We start from the raw sequence: 18,896 nt of genomic DNA on the forward strand, positions 1-18,896 counted from the left end.
AAGTTTCGTTATTAAAAATACTGAATTTTGATCGCAATATTATGATATTTTTTTTTTCGAGTTTGTAATGTCTGCAGTTGACAGTTGACACAAAACGACAACACCGCAGGATCTTGGGCGATCACGTATGTTCTTTGCGCGATATCTAAAACCGTCTTTCGGCCTTATATAAAATATATATAAATAAATAAATAAAAATATCTTTTGGCTTCTTTTTTTTTTTTTTTCCTTCAATTAAGATCATTGCAGTTCATTTTTATTTTATTTTATTCAAAGTGGGAGTGGGGGAAAAGGGGAAGATCATTGCTGTTGTTTTTTTTTTTTTTTATTCAAAGTGGGAGTGGGGGAAAAGGGGAAGATCATTGCTGTTCATATAGAGGATTGAACAAAGCTCAAACTTCATAGTGACTAATTAATTTTTAGACGATTATAATTATATGATTTAAGAATTTAATCATCCGATAGTTGGATTTACTTGGCGGTTAGTAAAGAAAGCGAGTTTATAATTGTAAAACACACATGAAAAGTAATTTTTTTTTTGTGTAGAGAAGCAAAGATAGGATTTGCAGGAGGAGAAATAGGCTTCTGATTAGTTGCTCATTCATTAGTCTCTGGTTACCAATAATTGGTGGTTGGGTTCCAAATAGTTGAATAAAATAGAAGATTGCCAAGAGAATGAGGCAGACAAGCTGCTCTAACCTAACAAACCTCATCCTCTTTGTAATCCTCTATTTACTCAACCATTCAGAACCTAACCAGAAAGTAAGCCTCATTCTCTTGGTAAACACTAAAACAGTGAGCCAATGAATGCAAGTATATAAATTAACAGAGGCAATGGCCAATCAGCAGTTACAAGCAACCTTAAAAAAAGGCATGATTATTATCTTAACTTTCTTTGCTCTAATGGTTATGGTGCCCATGTCGGAGGGCCAGATGCCGGTTCCCCGCCCGCTTTGTGCGTCTCAGTTTTCGCTCGCCAACTACGCCTGCGCCCGGCTCCCCTTGAGGCCGGTGACCCCTCCTTCCCCCCCTGATGATGATGATGATGATGATGGAGAGGACCATCAGGTGCACCATCACAAGCACGGACACAAAAGCAGGCACCACCACCATAGCCATAGCCACCATGAAGCGGGCCCCGGGGAACACGATTGTTGTCGTTGGGCGAGGCAGATGGACAGCCAATGCGTCTGTGAAGTGCTCTATCTCTTGCCAGCCTTCGCTAACTTCATCATGAGACCCGTGCATGAGATCTCCCTCAGTATCAGTGATACTTGCAATGTTACCTACACCTGCGGGGGAACAATAATAAGGTAGTTCTCATTTCAAGGTAGTTAATTCGACTGGCGATCACGTTGATGAAGCGGAAGTGTCACTAGTCAGAAGCTCTCCTTCTCCCTCCCTGGCCAAAAAAAAAACCCTACTTAAATATATTTATAAAAAAAAAACATATATATAGTTATCCTGCTGGTACGTACCTAGTCCTACTCTACGTATATACTAGCTTATTAATTTGATGTTTCTGTCTGTGCTTCTAATAGTTTTGAGAATCAATAATAAATTGAAGTTGTTGGCTTGGGAATGTTCTCAAACTTCAACTTCCTATCCATATTCTTAATTGGTGGAGTAGCAGTGTTCATGCTTTGAGAGTAGAGATTGAAACATTGTGTTTATTAATGTGTTCTGGATTTTTTTTTTTTTTTTTTTTTTTAAATTGTGTTTTTATGTGATATCAATGCAAAAGAAGTTGTTGTGTTTTTAATGAATGTTTTATATTTGAGCGGTTTGTTAATATTTATGTTTTGAGCATTAAAAACAATATCGTACGCACAAAATTGTGTTACGACTTACGAGTCAACCTCACAACTATGCCATGTGTCAACCCTGCAACATAATGGTCTGGTGCCACATCAGCAAATCGCAACTGACACCAGACCACCATGCCACAACAGCAAACCACGTCTAAAGTCACACTATGCCATGCATTAGGTTGGATGCCACATATCATATGTATCGACACGCCACGTATAAGAATTATTGCATTAGACTGTCATTTTAGTAGCCACGTATCCATCGAGTATCTAATCATCTTGCCACGTGCCATATTAAATATGTCTTGATAAGTAAGTAAATTTATTCATTAATAATTAAAAAGCTTAATAACATGACCTTTATATCATATTCAATATATTTCACATAATTTATTGCATGATTAAGTTAAGGATTATAATGCTTTTAAGTTTAAAATATTTATATTTTGCAATGATTATATTGTAATATATTAAGAATGATGTGAACTCACATTTTCAGCTTTAAATTTAATGAAAAAGATATAGGGGTGTGGTTTCTTTCAAAACAAAGGGCTCAATGTGGACTGATGTCAATAGTCAAATATATGGTGGTCCAAGATAACAATAATAATAATAATAAACTAAGAAAGGCCTGAGAGGCTGAGATGGACCCATGACAGCAGTGAGAATAATTATTGCTTCAGACAAAAGATTTCACAGAAAAGAAATAAAAATAAAAAATAAAAAATAAAAAGAAAAGAAGAAGGGAGAAAAATAGAGAAGGATATGCTTTTCTTAATAAACGCATACTACAAAAAAGTAGGTCCCAGAGAGGGGGAGGCAGATTCAGGGAACGTTGCGCTGTTCACCACCCAAAATGAGCCCATCAGGCCGGGCCCAGCAATCTTCATGCGTATTGTTGTGGCCCTTCCCTCCCAAAGCTTTTTGTCCCCTAATACCCTTATAACCACATACTAATCTTTTCTTTTCTTTATTTCATTTTTTAAAAAAAAAAAAAAAGAAACACAAACAAAGAAATGGCTTTTCAGAGAGTCCCAAAAAGTGGTTTTGGTAGAAGGAAAGTGTCGGTTTGAAAATATAAAAACAATTTTCATTAGCTGCACATTTTAAAATAATAAATGCTATGATTTTTCTTTGCCTGTTGAACCAGTGACTCATATTAATACCAATGAAAAGCCAAGTAGAAGATAGCAGAGTGAACATCGCTATAACGATGTCCATACAAGTAGGGTTTATAGTTTTTCATATATATATATATATATATAACACTGAATCATTAAGAAAAAAATACAGTCGTCTCTCTGTGGACGTAGGCAAATTGTCGAACCACGTTAAATCTGTACCTCGACTCTCTCTCTTTTCGATTCTATATTGTTCATCAATTATTATGTACGGTAACAATTGTGCCGATGAAGATTAATGCATGGAACAACAAACATCACTTATTTTTTTAGATTAAAGCTAATATATTTTCAATATCCATGTTTAATTGCCGATAAACAAAATTTTCATTCAAATTGAGTCGAAATTTTTTTTTATTAACTTATCATATGTTATTCTATTCTTTACCCATCAAGTTAAGGAGAGACTAGACTTTTAAATTTTAGTTATGAGAAGAAAATATAATTGTTAGGATTATTTATTTGTTTTTAATAAAAATCGCCATTAAAAATTTAGCGTTTCTAAGGGGGTGTTTGTTAAACTCCCTCATATTCCCCCACATCCACCACACTATTCACTTCATTTTTTTTCCAAAAAAATATTATTACTTTTATATCAAATCACTCACTTTTTATATCTAATCATTTACTTTTTATTACTATTCAAATAAAAAAATCACTACAAAACAAAATTTTTTACTTCCCAATACCACTTTTTCATTTTTTTCATACCAATTATTATTATTATTATTATTATTTTTTTTCATGAACAGTATCTTATAAAATGAACAGTGCTGGAGTGTTTAACAAATACCCCTTATATATATACAATGAAAAATGTGGGTCAACAACTTGATCCCATGTGGTAGAATTGAGATGACCGCGTCAAAAAGTGTCCGCTTCTGATTGGATAACATAAGCCCAGATTTACATTTCAACGGTTTGACAAATTAAAATATTTTAAAAGTCTTTTCAATTTTATTTGTCTTCTGATCGTCAAAGCTTCTATTCGGGTTTGACATTTGGATTTATTCAAAAGCCAAGCCCACAGTTTAAAAGATTTTTCAAATATATATAAAACTTTTTCAAACACAATAATTGTTTGACCAAAAGTGGGCGTGTATAAATGCAGGGGAGACTGGGGAGTGATCACCATCAGCCTTATTGAAAAGGCCAAAAGGTTACAGCTAGAGCTAGGTGTTTCACTAACTCAATAATTCAATATTTCTTTTTAACAAATCTAGGGCTTTCGATTGTTAATATCAGTATTTTTTTTGTTTTTTTTTTTAATAAATATTTTGAAATAATATAAATGTAAAATTAATTTTGATATTTTTGAGACCGACATATTCAACAATAAATTTAATAAAAAATCTGATCTTGATAAAGAAAAGTACGTCTACTAGATAAGATAGAATAGCCATGGATAGATTTGTTTTATCTCTTAGAGAAAAATATGTTAACATCAAACTATGCAAGAAATTTCTACTATGTTCTTTCAACCTTGTTCTTCATCTATTAATATGATAGAAATGATTGGTGTTATTAATTTGTTCATATTTTTCCTTTTTTTTTTTTTTATATATATAAATTTAATAGATTAGTCATTAGATTTGTCGGGTTCAACATTGACTTACGTGAAGTTCACATAAATCCACAAATTTAATGGTTAATTTGTAATATGAGAAGAGAAAAATATGAGAAAAAAAATATATTGACACCAATCATTTTTCTTAAACAGACTGTGTGAAATTTTATTGAGGAAATAATGCAATTATATTTCTTGAATTGGACAAAGTTTTCCTCCAAATTGGGTTGGAAAATTTTTTTTTAATCTAGTCTATAAAAGTGACATGTGTCCAATTTTTTAATAACATGTGAAGTGCAAATGAGTTTTGAATAAGATTTTAAAAGGTGACATAACTCTCCAAATTATCCATCACTTTTAATTTGGCCCCTTCATTAACATTTTATGTTAATTTAAACAACAAATGCATTATGTGACCCACACGCAACTAAATAATTCAATTTCCCTTTCATTATATGTGTGAAAATACAATTATGCATTTATATTAAATAATTTTTTTTTTTTTTTTAAAAAAAGTTATCCTTGGTCAAAGAAACTCACGATTTAACAAAGACTAACACCATACTGTATAATTTTATATAAGTATTTGCCTGAGAAGATCCACTACCAAACTATAGGTCTCTAGCCATGGAGTGGTAGAGACCCACAACCATGGTGGTTTAATATATATATATAATGTAAAATTAGTTCATGTGATTGACCTAATTTGTAATTAATTTTCTATTGTATTAAAATGAACTCAAAAATTCTTGAAGTATGTCAAAAAAATAATTTAGTCCTTATAACCAAATTACGTTCACTGACATATTATAATTGCATGAAACGTTAGAGTCAATAAAATTGTGATACTTTATCATATTTAAGTAAATGTCACACATACAGAATCTGTTAAATTAGTTAACGAAATTTGACTGTAGGAACTAAATTATTTTTTTGGCATACTTTAAGTACCTTTGTATACCACATAGAGCTAATTATAAATCAAGTAAACCACAACGATTAATTTTACATTTTTCCGTAAATATAATGAAAAAGCTGAGTTATATGCGTCCAAATTAATAGAAAATTTCAATGAAATGAATAAATTGAAAATGTGTAATAATTTAAAGGGACGATTATCAATTTTCTTTTAAATGTTAAATAAGAAATTAAAAATTTATAGGTGAATTTTAAGAATTAGGATACTCTTCATTTTATTTGAACCGTATAATTAATTATATTGAAAGAGTATCTTTATTTTTATAAAAAATAAAAAATAAATAAAAATAACCTTCGATTATAAATAATTAGATATTATTCGAATTCCTGACATCATAGTACGACCTTTTAAATGAATTTGTTGCACTAAAACGTATCCAGAATTGGCATTAAGTCTGTGTAGCGATGATGAGGCTCGTAAAAACAAATCCTAGGAGTAATAATGGTGGCATTAAAAGGCTAATCCTACAGAGTACACTTCTTCTTTTATGGCTTCATAATACATCTTTAATTTCTCAGAAAAAAAAAAAAAAAATACAACTATTAACTCCCACTTTTGGGGAATTTAAAACGTGTCCTTTGGGTGTCCAGAAACTAGTGCAACGTTAACTACAGGTGGCAAGTAAATATTTCAGTCAAATACGCGTAATCATGAACAACACTAGCATCATTGTTTCCAAATTCAATGATTTTTGTGGGCACTACGAGTGCTTATGGGTGAGTATTTTGTACTCAAGTAGTTCATGAGAAAAACCTTTAAAAAAGGGTAGTTTATGATATGATTCTGATATAAATTTTAGATACAATTTATATTTAAACAGGCTTATAAAGGCATGACGTTTAAGAGTTCATACATTCATAGTTAAAGTTGCGCTTAAACCATGTAAGACATTTATGATAATAACATATTACCATGACGCTGACATAGTACCAAAATATTTTCATGTAGCCTATAGTTCGTCCATTCCGTGAGTCAATCACACAATCGCAACTTATTTGATCACGCACTCGATTATAGGCTACATTAATGCAAAATAATACAATCGATCTAAGGAAAAACTCATTTTTAATGCTCCTAGTTACATAAACAAAGCACCTCTGTTTTAATTAATTAATATATATTTTTTTAGAGAGAGAGAGAGAGGAAAAAGTGTACAAGCGTTGCACCAATGACACCTACCACACTCCAAAATCTGCTAAATGGGGACAAGACAAACACAATCTTTTCCATCTATATATTAACCACTGCAATTAGGGTGCTAAACAACTCAGCAAGCACGTTGAATCACACAATAAAATTAATTCCATAATATCATCTTAATTATTTAATTATTTACGGGTTATCTACGAAAGCTTACTACCTAATATTTTTATGTGGTAAAAAGACTAGGAGTAAAAATTAAGAAAGTATTAACCTAACACGCCGACATTAGGTGAGCACGTTGGTTTTGAAATTCACCTCGTTTCAACTTTGATCATCATAACTAGCGTCTCCATCGGCCAGCCACGAGTGGCTCGGTTGTCGAGTTGCTTTTGACACCGTCCGATGTAGATCGTACGGACAAGTTAAGTGAAGGGGCTGGCAAACACGTGTCCCGCATCCAAGTTGTAAGTGACTCTTGTCGTAATCCCAAATCAAGAATCTTTAAGCGTGAAAAGTAAAAAAAGTTTTGGAACCGACGACGTCGCTTCATCTTAGTCGCCCACGGTCCCACATTCCCCCACACAGTATACTGTGATCCCTGTCAGATCAGCACCCTCGATAAGACCTGAACTGTGACCATTACTAGCTCACCAAGGTGTGATTTTAGGTTCGCCCGGATACCAAAGCCACTACACACAGCGAAACCAGCCTTAAAATCGATTCCCTCATCTTCTTCCCCAACCTCTGTTGTACCTGTCAATGGTGAAATCTTCTTTACCAAATTCTTCACACTAAAAAAAGAAGCTCGTGCTCTGATTCATACCAAAGCGACAATGGTTTCTATAGAAGACTCCCATTCGAGCTCCAACCGGTTCCCTCTATCCCGAAACTTGTATTCGCCGAAAGTTCACCGACACAGCATGGGCCGGTCGATGCGCACCATACGGTCCAACGTGTACCAAAGGAACGACGACGAGAGCAGTTGCTGCTCATTTGTCGTCGAGAGATCGGGGTGTGTGTCCGAGAACCTGACAGACTCGGGCATCGACATGCGGCTGAGCGAGCTTGCAATGCGGAACGGCAAGTCGCTGAAGTCCACGTCGTCGTCTGAGATGGAGGAGATGAAGGAGTTTCTGGATCTTTCCCAGGCCTTCAGCGACCTGTCGGTTTGCAGCAGCGACATCTCCGGGGAGCTACAGAGGCTAGCGAACTTGCCCGCGACGTCGTTGGACTACATCCGCGAGGATGCTGACGTAGCGGAGGCGGCCGAGCCGTGTTCGGGGTTTCTACAGAGGGAGAACTTCTCGACGGAGATAATCGAGAGCATTTCGCCGGAGGATCTCCAGCCGACGGTGAAGATCTGCGTGGACGGGCTCCAATCGCCGTCTATTGCCGTGAAGCGGTCGGCGGCGGCCAAGCTGAGGCTTTTGGCGAAGAACCGCGCCGATAACCGGGCTCTGATCGGCGAGTCCGGTGCAGTCCCTGCTCTGATTCCGCTTCTCCGGTGCAGCAGCGATCCCTTGACGCAAGAACACGCCGTCACGGCCTTGCTCAACCTCTCTCTCCTCGAAGGCAACAAGGCCTTGATCACAAACGCCGGTGCGATCAAGTCCTTAGTGTACGTTCTCAAGACCGGCACCGAGACCTCCAAGCAGAACGCAGCGTGCGCGTTGCTTAGCCTGGCTCTGCTGGAGGTAACTAATATCATAAATTTGATTGATTGAGAGATAAAGTAGAGTTAGAATTCGAACTCAGAACCACTGTACTCTGAAAGCAGAGAACTTAAAAATCTAGCTTCTGAGAAGAAAGAAGAATTTGATGTTGAATTCTTATTGTAACAGGAGAACAAAAGCTCGATCGGGGCCTGCGGGGCAATCCCGCCGCTGGTGTCGTTGGTGCTGAATGGTTCGAGTAGGGGGAAGAAGGACGCTTTAACGACGTTGTATAAGCTCTGCTCGATAAGGCCGAACAAGGAGAGGGCCGTGAGCGCCGGGGCAGTGAAGCCGCTGGTGGAGCTGGTGGCGGAGCAGGGGAGCGGGATGGCGGAGAAGGCGATGGTGGTGCTGAGTAGCCTGGCGGGGATTGAGGAAGGGAGGGAGTCCATTGTGGAGGAGGGTGGGATTGCGGTGCTGGTGGAGGCTATTGAGGATGGGTCAGTCAAAGGGAAGGAGTTTGCCGTGCTCACGCTGTTGCAGCTGTGTGCAGACAGCGTCAGGAATCGGGGGTTGCTGGTGAGGGAGGGGGCGATTCCTCCGCTGGTGGCGCTCTCACAGACTGGGTGTGTTAGTGTTAGAGCTAAGCACAAGGTAAGTGGGTAGTTCCATATTCGTCAAAATCCCAAAAACTTTGAGCTAATGGGTCTTGATCTTCAATCAAACTGTTGATGTGGTAACTTTTCTTGATGATGGAGCCTAATGAACTTGAATCTGGAAGTTTTGCCTTTTTGGCATTTTGCATTCATTGTGCATGATTTCACTACATGTTATAATCAGTTTGATCGCAGTGTTTTCAGTGATTATGATCTTGGGAGTTTATGATTTTCTTCAATTTTAATGATCACATGGTTTGTTATGCATTTGCAGGCCGAAACGCTTCTTGGGTATTTGAGAGAACCAAGACAAGAGGCAGCCTGTTCAAGTCCTTAGACAAAGTGGAAGCCATTTTACTCCTTAGCAGAGGTAATTACAGTAAGAGGTTCGGTGTTGGGTGTATATATATGTTGTGGGTTTTTGATGGTTTTGTACAGAGTGGGTTGAGAGATTTGGGAGAATATTTGTAGAATGAAGAAAGTTAGGGAGGGTAGCTAGTAAGAGTTCTGACCTTTAGATGTGTATGAGCTTGACTAGGTTTTTGGATTTTCTTCGTTCCATTTCATTGACTATGTTTTCTAGAGGTGGAATACATGTTTGCTTTTTGGGTTTTTGGGGGTGATGAGATTTGAGTTATTCTCCTTATGTTTTGTTTGGGTGGCCCAAATGTTGTGAAAAAAAAAAAAGGTTTACTGTGATCCTCTGGTTTTATGTAGCCTACACAACAAGAATATGTAAACGACTTGGAGTATGCTATTATTTTCCAATATTTTTATCTGGTGAAACTATTTTTCATCTTACTTCACAGCTTTCTCCAATTCCTCCTGTGAATTTCGTCATTGTGACTTTATGACCTCAATTTTTAATTTGAGAAAACCAGCGTAGGTTGCTTTTGGTTTTGGACATCCCCCCTCAATGAGATGACGGCACTTAGGGTGGTGGTTGCAAAATGCAAGCCACCTATCCTATCTCTGTGCTGGTTTTTGTACTTGATTCTGTTAACTTATTTGACAGAAAAATTAACAGACACTTCAAATATTCACAAAAGCGATTCCTGTTGAAGAGATAGTGTAAAAAGTGTGGCGGTGGTAAGAGGAAAAATGGGTTGGGTAGGGCCCTTGTCTGCTGCTCCTTGTTGTAAAGTGTAGGGCATATGATGTGGGCTACTATCGCCATCTTTGCCATTTGCATGTAATCCAGCAATGCCGACGATGCAGGTGAACCCCACCACCACCACCACCACAGATTTTCAGTATTTTCTTCTTTCGTTGTTGTCATTATTAATGGTGTGCATTAGCTGGCTGGCGGAGCAGGTATTTGTTTTTTTTGTCGTGATGTTTGTTTGGTCGCGATTTGAAATCAGAAAATCAGTCTCAGGGGCTCAGAAGTTGACTTCGAATCGAATGCATGTGTCGGTTGCGAATGTTGGCTTGTTAGTTGTATCATGTATGGGTCTCCTCACTCTCCTCCATATAAAGGGTTTACATTTTCTAACACGTAGATAGAGCAATATAGCCGGGTGTTCAATCTTGTAGGTTTTGTATAGAGCCAAACTCCCAACAGATAATAAACCAAAAGATTGTTGTGTATTATTATTAGGAGAAAAAATTAAATTTTATTTATTCTTTAGGTTTTAATGCAATTTAGACAATAATTATGTGTTCAAGTTTTCTTTTTCTAGCTTCAAATAGGTCCCTTTTATCAATTTCTTGTCCAATTTATTAACCATATGTCTCGTCAAACTAATTAATTAATGTCATATTATCTGATGAGGGGGTTTCCCTCACCATTTAGTGGTTGTTGACCACTCTTTTTTTTAAAAAAAATAAATGTTCCACTTGGCACGTACAATGGGCATATGACGTTCCAAACAAGAGCAATGTGGAATTTATTTTTTGGTCTGACGTGACATACTAAATGGAGGAGGAGCCTATTTGAAACTAACAGAAAATCTAAGGACCTAATTGTCAAAATTGAAAAGCTAGAGAATAAAATAAAATTGCGCAAAATCTGAGAAACTAAATTTAATCTCCCTTTTTATGAAATGAAACCACCAAAAATGACATCGTTTTGTTTTTTAGTTTGTTATTATTATTATTATTATTATTATTATTTTGTGGATGATTTTGAGTTTGTTATCCCTAAAAAAAAAAAAAAAAAAAGAATCTTCTGAAAAAAACATTGACTGAGCAAATTTTTTGGTCATTTTCCCAATGTTTTCTGCCAGCCTTTTAAGGATGGCAGAAACACGTGCATGTGGCTCACAACATAAACAACTGATAAAGAGGTTCCAAACCTACTCCCCAAAGAAAAAGAAAGAGAATGCGGAAGGAGTCAAGGTGAAATAAATAAAAACATAATGAGTAGATATGAAATTTGAACATTGTAAAATATAATTTTCTTAATCCCATTACAAGTCACTTACTCTACCCCAATTTCTATTCAGCCATCATTGACTCAGAACAAGTGATGTTTAAATTGACATTTTAAATAAAATAAAAAAATTTGATCAGATGAAGAAGAAAAGTGTGGAGATTGACTAGAAAATTTAGGCTTGGGAGACCAGCAAAAAGATGAGAGACATGGCGTGTAGCTTCAAGATGAGCAACACCAACCTTTTCTAGGCTCTACAGCTGCTTCTTGGTTCCCTCCCTGCAAGACCACCACAGTTTTTCCATTTCCCATCCAGGTAGGATCTTGTTTCTTGAGCTCTTGAGATATCATCACTTTTCGGCTTAATATATGGTAGATCTCTGTCACAACTGTCTGAAAAGCGGCGGCTACATTGGAGGAATCAAGAGCAGATGTTTCCATAAAAAACAAACCCTGTGCTTCTGCCAAGTCCTTGCCTTCAGCAGTCGATACCTCCCTCGCATCCTTGAGATCAGACTTATTGCCAACAAGTATCGTGACAACATTCATGTCGGAGTGCGCTGTTCAGTAGAACCACCCAATCAATCCTCAGTTTATCAAATTTAAAAAGGATAAATGTAAGTTAATCTATTATAGCCACCAGAGTGAAAAAAAAAATCAAATGTATTGACAGGAAAACTGCAAGGGAAATGAATCAACATGACAGACCATCAACCTCGATCAATTCTGAAACTGATAGGCTATGAGGTGCAAACAGACATCATAGGAAAAGAGAATAAAATAATGGAATGAAGGTTCACAGCATTTAACATCCAGGGTTGTGATAAAAAAACAGCTTCATTAGGCATCAAGAATATCACTACAACATTTAAACTCACTTAAAAATTACTTCAATATAAAATGGTTCAATAAAGTGTTGGCCCATACAAATGCACTAGAGAATAAAGACAGAACCATTGAAATGGACAGTCAAATATTATGAAAATCATAAAGAAATTATTCATTAACAGAAAATGTCCAATGTATTGTCAATGTAACCTTCCGCCAAGGATTCATATAAAATTATCTACCAAAATTAGTAACAAAGATTTCAGCAGAAAGCACCACAATGATTACCCTCTTTATTTAAACATGAGAGAGAGAGAGAGAGAGAGAGAGAGAGAGTGCCTCTTACTTTGAAGTTCATTAAGCCATCTGGCAATGTTATCAAATGTCTGGCGTCTACTGATGTCGTACACAAGAAGAGCTCCAACTGCACCTCTATAATATGCAGATGTAACAGCCCTGAATCGCTCTTGACCTGCTGTGTCCCAGATCTGAGCCTTGATTTCCTTTCCATTGATATCCATCTTTTGGGTTTGGAACTCCACTCCTATTGTTGACTTTGAATTAGGGTAGAACTCATCTCTAGCAAATCTTGCAAGCAAGTTTGATTTTCCAACAGCTGAATCACCAATTAAAACAATCTTGAAGAGGTAATCCTCAGATTTTTCTTCTTCAGAATAAAAGGCCATCTTCCAACCTTGAGAGATTGTCACTTTATAAAGCCATATTTATATGAGTAGCCTTCTGGGTTTTGGGTCTTTTCAGGGATAACAATATTGCCTAATAAATATAAGACCTCCCCCCTATTCATCATGACGAGGAAATGGAATAAGAGAATAAAGAAGAAGAAAAAACCTAGGTAGGAAGGCAGGAATATAAAGCACAAAAGCTGCAGCTAATTATTGACTTTAATGCACCATAAAACAGAATCTGAGAAAATACCTATCTTCTGGAGCTCACATCGGGTGGGGTCTGAAAATTTTTGGAACTTCTGATCCACCCTCAGCTTCTAGCCACTTCCATATGGAGCTTTTTAAGGTAAAATTCCAATATGCCCCTCCAAGAAAAGTGAACAGCTTTAAAGTTCCTATAGAGTCAAGAAAGCATCAGAATCTACAAGACCTAAAATGAAAGTAACTAATATCATTGTTGCTCATTTCCTGAGCTAGAAATTTGTGGTTGTGCCTCGTGTAGAGTATGTTACTATTTTCAATTCAAGGTCAGTAGTTATCATGTTAGCTAGAAAATGGAGGTTGTGCCTCATGTACAGTATATTTACTATCTATTCGAGGTGTGCACTGTGCAGTGATCATGTGGACTGACAGCCAGAAGCTCAATGTGTTGAAGCAAAGTAATGATAATTGTCTTTTCAAAGCAAGAAGAAGAAGAAAAGGAGCAGAAAGTATGTATGTAAAAGCATTAGGGCTGCTTGCTGTAAAAAAAGGCACTTTAGTCTCTTATACAGGAGAAACTACGATCACTAGTTGTATCTTGATATAGGTCTCCTCGCTCAGCTCCCTGTTGCTGCTTCTAAGCTCAACCACAGAATCAATGATAGTGGGTTAGATCATCTGTGCCAAAAAGATTGTATGAAGACTGAAGAGGAGGTATTCTTGCATGATTAAAAAAAAAATCCTAGATACTTTACTTTGACTAAATCAGAATTCCCATGTGAAATCAGATTATAGCATCAAAGGTAAAAAGATCTAATCTTCTCAACAGGTTTTCAACAGCATTTAGTATGTCCCCCTTTTCTTTCAGATAAGCAATAAGAGATTTTATTGATATGTACACAAAAGGTTCCCCAAAAGAGCTACTTGAAGATTTAATATTGGAGTTTCACGTGTAACGGAATAGTGAGCGGTTGATCTAACATTGCTGAGTTGAAACCCATTGGCTTAAAGGTGGAGACCTGGCATATTGAGACTCGCCGGTTATTTATTCTCTCAACATTTAGTATATTCCAGATACAAGTTATTTAATGCTTCAGCTAGAGCAACTATGGAGAAAACCTGTTCTGAGACTACTAAAAAGAAGAGGCCTAATACCAAAGAATGGTGCTGAATGATGAAAACATTGATGCCGAATTGAAGTGAAACTGAGAAGCTTCATCATCAATACAACCATTTAACCAAATCAGTAGTCAGTGACCTAGCTATCATGTTTAACCCAATCAGGTATTCAACATATCGTGCCCCTGTAGACCTAAAGGTGCAAAACCAAAGCAAGGAGGAAAAACCCAGAAAACCCTAACAGTTTTGACCAATCGGTGTTCAACAACAGAGCATAGGCAAGTACTTCCTTCAAACTATAGGCAATGAAGATCGACCTCTACGTTAGGATGAGCTTGAACAATGAATTAAAAGCATCAAAACTGTAATATTGCACAATCCCATTATCAATCACAAAGTGAACTCATTTTCTATTAAAAAAAACGTGTATTCTAATTGAAAACCAACTCGATCACAAACTTCCTTATGAGAAAGAACAAATGAACTTTCTTTGTCGTCATTTATATGAGAATTGGGAAATTAGGGTTTATTGTGATTGACATACCGGAGAGAATCTGGAGATCGAGTGCCGTCCGATCCCTGTCCCTCTTTCTCTCAGATTTCCGATCAAAACAGAGGCGAATTTGTAGCCGTTGAAGATAGGATCTAGCGAGAAGTGCTATTGAAATTATATGATTAATGAAAAAATTAGGGATTTTAACATTTATTTTCTTGGAAAATTAGGCTTTGGGCTTTTGGGATTGATGGAGAATAAGAAGCGAGCGCACCGAGCCAGCGAGAGAGATATTATTACTGTTATTATTATTTTCTTTTTTTGGGTCGGAGAAGTTATTACCAAAAAAAAAAAAACAAAAAAACAAATTACTCTAACTATATATTACAAAAAAATAAAAATAATGACTTAAAATAAGTCTTCTCAGCACATGAATGTGTGACATGAGCAAAATTATATTGTTTATTATTTTTAAAAATTATTAAATTAATCCTTGTGATGTTTTAAAATGAACAAAAAACAGAATCCTTATAATTTTCTAATTTGTTTTAGAATAACTCTAGAATACAGTTTTCGTCTCCAAAGAGTAACTCAATCAGTAGTGGACCACGCCTCATGAAGCGGAGGTCACTAGTTTGAATCCCCTCCCCCTTCCCTTGTGTGGACATATCAAAAAAAAAAAAAGCAAAAAAAAGAGTTTCAATATTTTGGATAACTTTCTTTAATTAAAGGGATTTAATTTTTTTAATCTCAAAATTTTTAGTGTCTTATTGCCTAATTCATTGCTCCTTATTAAGTTATCTATTAATAGTATTAAGATGAAATCAGATTCTAATCCTATTAATAAAGCTATAAAAGAAAAAAAAAAAAAAAAAATCTTTATAATGTTATTGATAGTTCAATATTTTCCACCCTTCCAATCTTCTGGGTAGTATGCTTTAGCTTAATTTGCGTGCTAATTAATTTGTATTGTGGGCGTAAAAGGTATTTGACAAGAAATGTTTGGCTTTTCAGGATCAAGTTGATTTTTGTTATCGAAGAATTGGGTAGCTTTTCTTCTTAAGGATTGGGCCGCATAAAGCGGTTTAGGATGCATAACAGAAGAAGATAGGTTTAACCTCATCCAAACCTCCGTTAGGCGAACACAATCCTTGTGAGGGCAAGGGGGGTGGAAGCACTGCAAATCCCAGAAATAGATCCGTTAAAAAGGAGTGACTCACTCCAAAAACAAAGGTCTCCACAACATAAAACAACAAAATACAGAGAAACCAAAACCCAAAAACAGATAAAAGAACAGAAAATGAGCACAAAAACCATCTTCAGCAAACTACCGGTGAAGGAGTGCAGCAGGGGGGTGGTGGAGACCGGCGAAGGAGGGCAGCAGGGGCAATGGCACGGCGACGGGCAGCAGGTGCGGAGGAGGACGTCGTCTGACTCAAGCATGCAAACCACACGCCGGCTCGAATCACACACATTTGACTAACCTTTTGTTTTGTGTCTTTTTGTGGATAAATTTTTTTTTTTTAATTTGGGTTTGAGATTTTTTTTTTTTTTAGACAATTAAACTGAAATATGTTTTTAAAATATAGAGTTGAGAAATGTTTAGTTTTTATCTATCTCCCCTTCTAAAAATAAATATTGATATTTAATAAAATTTATCTAAATTATAAGTAAGAAGTCAACTCTTTGATTATTAGTGTTTATTATTTATTTAGAAACACAAAACACTTTCTAAAAAATTTATTGAACAATTTTCTTAAGTTGACACTACAAGAATATTTTCTCTTATATAAATCTCACTAAAAACACTTTGTGAAAAAAAAAAAAAAAAAAAAATCTAAATTAAAACACAAAAAACACATTTTTTAAAACTTTCATTGAAGATCTCTGTGGTAAACATCATGGCAATCATGAATAGTCAATTATGAGTTAACTCTAGTTTGACCCAACTCCATACATTGAGGAGCTCTAGTGAAGCCAAAACGTCAACAACAATATAATGAGTCCCTTGCCTTTCCTAGTCTTAGTAAGCAATTTTGTGACTTTGTGGACACGGTGATAATAAGAAATTTAATAATCCAAATGAATTGGAGAGTATTCAGTTAATTATATTTTAAAGATATTTTTGCCCCCAAAAAATGAAAAGACAAACTTGCTCCTCAAAATTGTAGATGATCGTGTTCCGATAACAAATGAGTATTCTTTATTTCACTTGAAGAGTAACTTATTATAATCATTGGGTTGAGCGAGAAAGTAAATGATACTTATTGATTAATGCGGGGTGTGATAGGCTTGAAAGGAAGATCTATTTAACGGTCATGAATTATTTTGTTGAATCTAACAATATACAAATGACGCGGTCTTATGTATATCGTTAAATACAACAAAATAAAGTATTTAAGCCAATCACGTTCTCCATTAATCAATTTATTAAGTATCACTTACTTTCTTGTTCAACTCGGTTTTATGTGACAACATATATACTATTAAATCTATAAAATCTAATATGGACCATCTGTTTTACTTGAAATTGAGATTATCCTTATCCGCTTGAAATGCTTCAAATTGTTTATTGTTGGAGTTTTATGAAATTGAGTTTCTTGAAAATTTTCAAGGTGGGTAAAATTACTATCTGTAAACAGATGGATCATCCAAATATAACATGGGTAAGATTGACATTTTCTCTTAACTAACTTAACAACTACTGCCATTTATCATTTTTTTTTATTAAAAAAAAAAAAAACTAATTCAATTTCAATAGCAATTGTTTTGGAAGTAGCACTAATAATGGAGTAATGGTAGAAGAAAGAATCATATCCTTTTCTTTGTCATTTCAAAATTGATGTGGCTTTTAAAATCATCATTGGTTGATAGATAATTATCGGATTTTGATATCTAGTAGTTTTAAAAGTCACTTCAATTTTGAGAGGACATGAGTCTTATTTCTAACATTACTCATAATAATGTGCTATCCTATATTTATCTTCTTCTTTTAGTTTTTATTTATCCTAAAAGCTTACTCCAATAGAAAGTCATGTTAAATCACCACTTATCTTAAAAGCTTAAAATGATAGGATATTGTTAATTTAATTATTTTAATTTAGGGGAAAAATACAAAATCAGTCCATGTGGTTTACCTAATTTACAATTAGCTCCATGTGGTGTCAAAATAAACTCAGAAATCCCTAAGGTATACCAAAAAAATAATTAAGTCCCTACACTCAAATTATGTCCACTAATTTAACAGATTCCAATAGTATGACACTTACTTAAATATGACACATGTCACAATTTTATTGGTTCTAACGCTTCACGTTATCGGAATATGTTAAGTCAATAGACAAAATTTGAATGTAGAGACTAAATTATTTTTTTGATATACCTCAGGGACTTCTAAGTTCATCTTGCTAATTACAATTAGGTAAACCGCATAGACTGATTTTACATTTTTCCTTTAATTTAGACAAATACTATTTTGCATTCTCCTAGCATACTCAGTTATATGGCATGCTCAATCTACTCTTAATAAATCTCAATTAAAAAGGAAAATTACATTCAAGAGTGGATTGAGTATCCCACGTCAACTGAGTATGCTTGAAGAAGAAAAACTAACGTTTCTCTTTAATTTATATTTTAACACTCCCCGGACTCAAAAGTTTATCTTCATTATCACCTTCTGTTTTAGTTCAGGTTTACCTTCATTAATCATTATCCTCTTGTTTCATTCTGGAAGATCATTTTACCTGAATTGGGAAGTTTATCTTAATTCCCTTATATCTATCTTGTTTGTAGTATCAAATGTACGTGGGGGTTAATTAATTAGCTGGATTTCTACTCAATTATTGTTGCTGCGGGTTAATCGCCAAGGTTTCGGGGAGAAAATAGAAAATTGGCAGAGAGAAATGTGCTCAGCCTCAAACAAAGGATATAATTATCTCTCTAAATAGTATTTAAATTGGTTTTGGAGGGCCTTAAATAGTTGGATTTACTTGAATTGATAGATCCCAGTCCAACCATCAACATTCAACACCCCCTCCTGCCACCATTAGTGCACAACATACGATCTCAAAGTTCTTGAATCAACAAATATTTCATCTTTGAAAAGGGCATCTGAAGAGCATAGAGCATCAGGAGGTATTTATTTTGATATGATAACAAAAAAAAAGAAGAAAAAAAAGACAACATTTTTTTTTATGTTTTGAG

At 35.4% G+C, this 18,896-nt stretch overlaps 3 protein-coding genes across 3 annotated transcripts in view; 2 read left to right on the plus strand and 1 right to left on the minus strand.

Moving 5' to 3' along the window:
- Positions 1-7,334: 7,334 nt before the first annotated feature.
- LOC132172102 (U-box domain-containing protein 4) lies at positions 7,335-9,795 on the plus strand. The gene is made up of 3 exons (XM_059583551.1): positions 7,335-8,375; positions 8,523-8,987; positions 9,264-9,795. The coding sequence occupies exons 1-3, from the start codon at positions 7,515-7,517 to the stop codon at positions 9,324-9,326; spliced, it is 1,389 nt and encodes a 462-aa protein (XP_059439534.1). The 5' UTR covers positions 7,335-7,514; the 3' UTR covers positions 9,327-9,795.
- A 1,540-nt stretch (positions 9,796-11,335) lies between these two features.
- Positions 11,336-14,979, minus strand: LOC132170841 (ras-related protein RABA5a). The gene is made up of 4 exons (XM_059581962.1): positions 14,745-14,979; positions 13,131-13,275; positions 12,538-12,991; positions 11,336-11,923 (listed from the first exon to the last, which is right to left on the minus strand). Exons 3-4 carry the CDS (start codon positions 12,875-12,877, stop codon positions 11,586-11,588), a joined length of 678 nt encoding a protein of 225 aa, XP_059437945.1. The 5' UTR covers positions 12,878-12,991; positions 13,131-13,275; positions 14,745-14,979; the 3' UTR covers positions 11,336-11,585.
- A 3,737-nt stretch (positions 14,980-18,716) lies between these two features.
- Positions 18,717-18,896, plus strand: part of LOC132172039 (inositol transporter 4) — a 5,238-nt gene continuing 5,058 nt past the window's right edge. Inside the window, exon 1 of the mRNA XM_059583464.1 lies at positions 18,717-18,827. The gene's annotated coding sequence lies outside the window, so the exon portion shown is untranslated. The remainder of the gene's footprint in view (positions 18,828-18,896) is intronic.

This window comes from Corylus avellana, chromosome ca2 (genome assembly GCF_901000735.1).
Source record: "Corylus avellana chromosome ca2, CavTom2PMs-1.0".
Taxonomy (NCBI): Eukaryota; Viridiplantae; Streptophyta; class Magnoliopsida; order Fagales; family Betulaceae; genus Corylus; species Corylus avellana.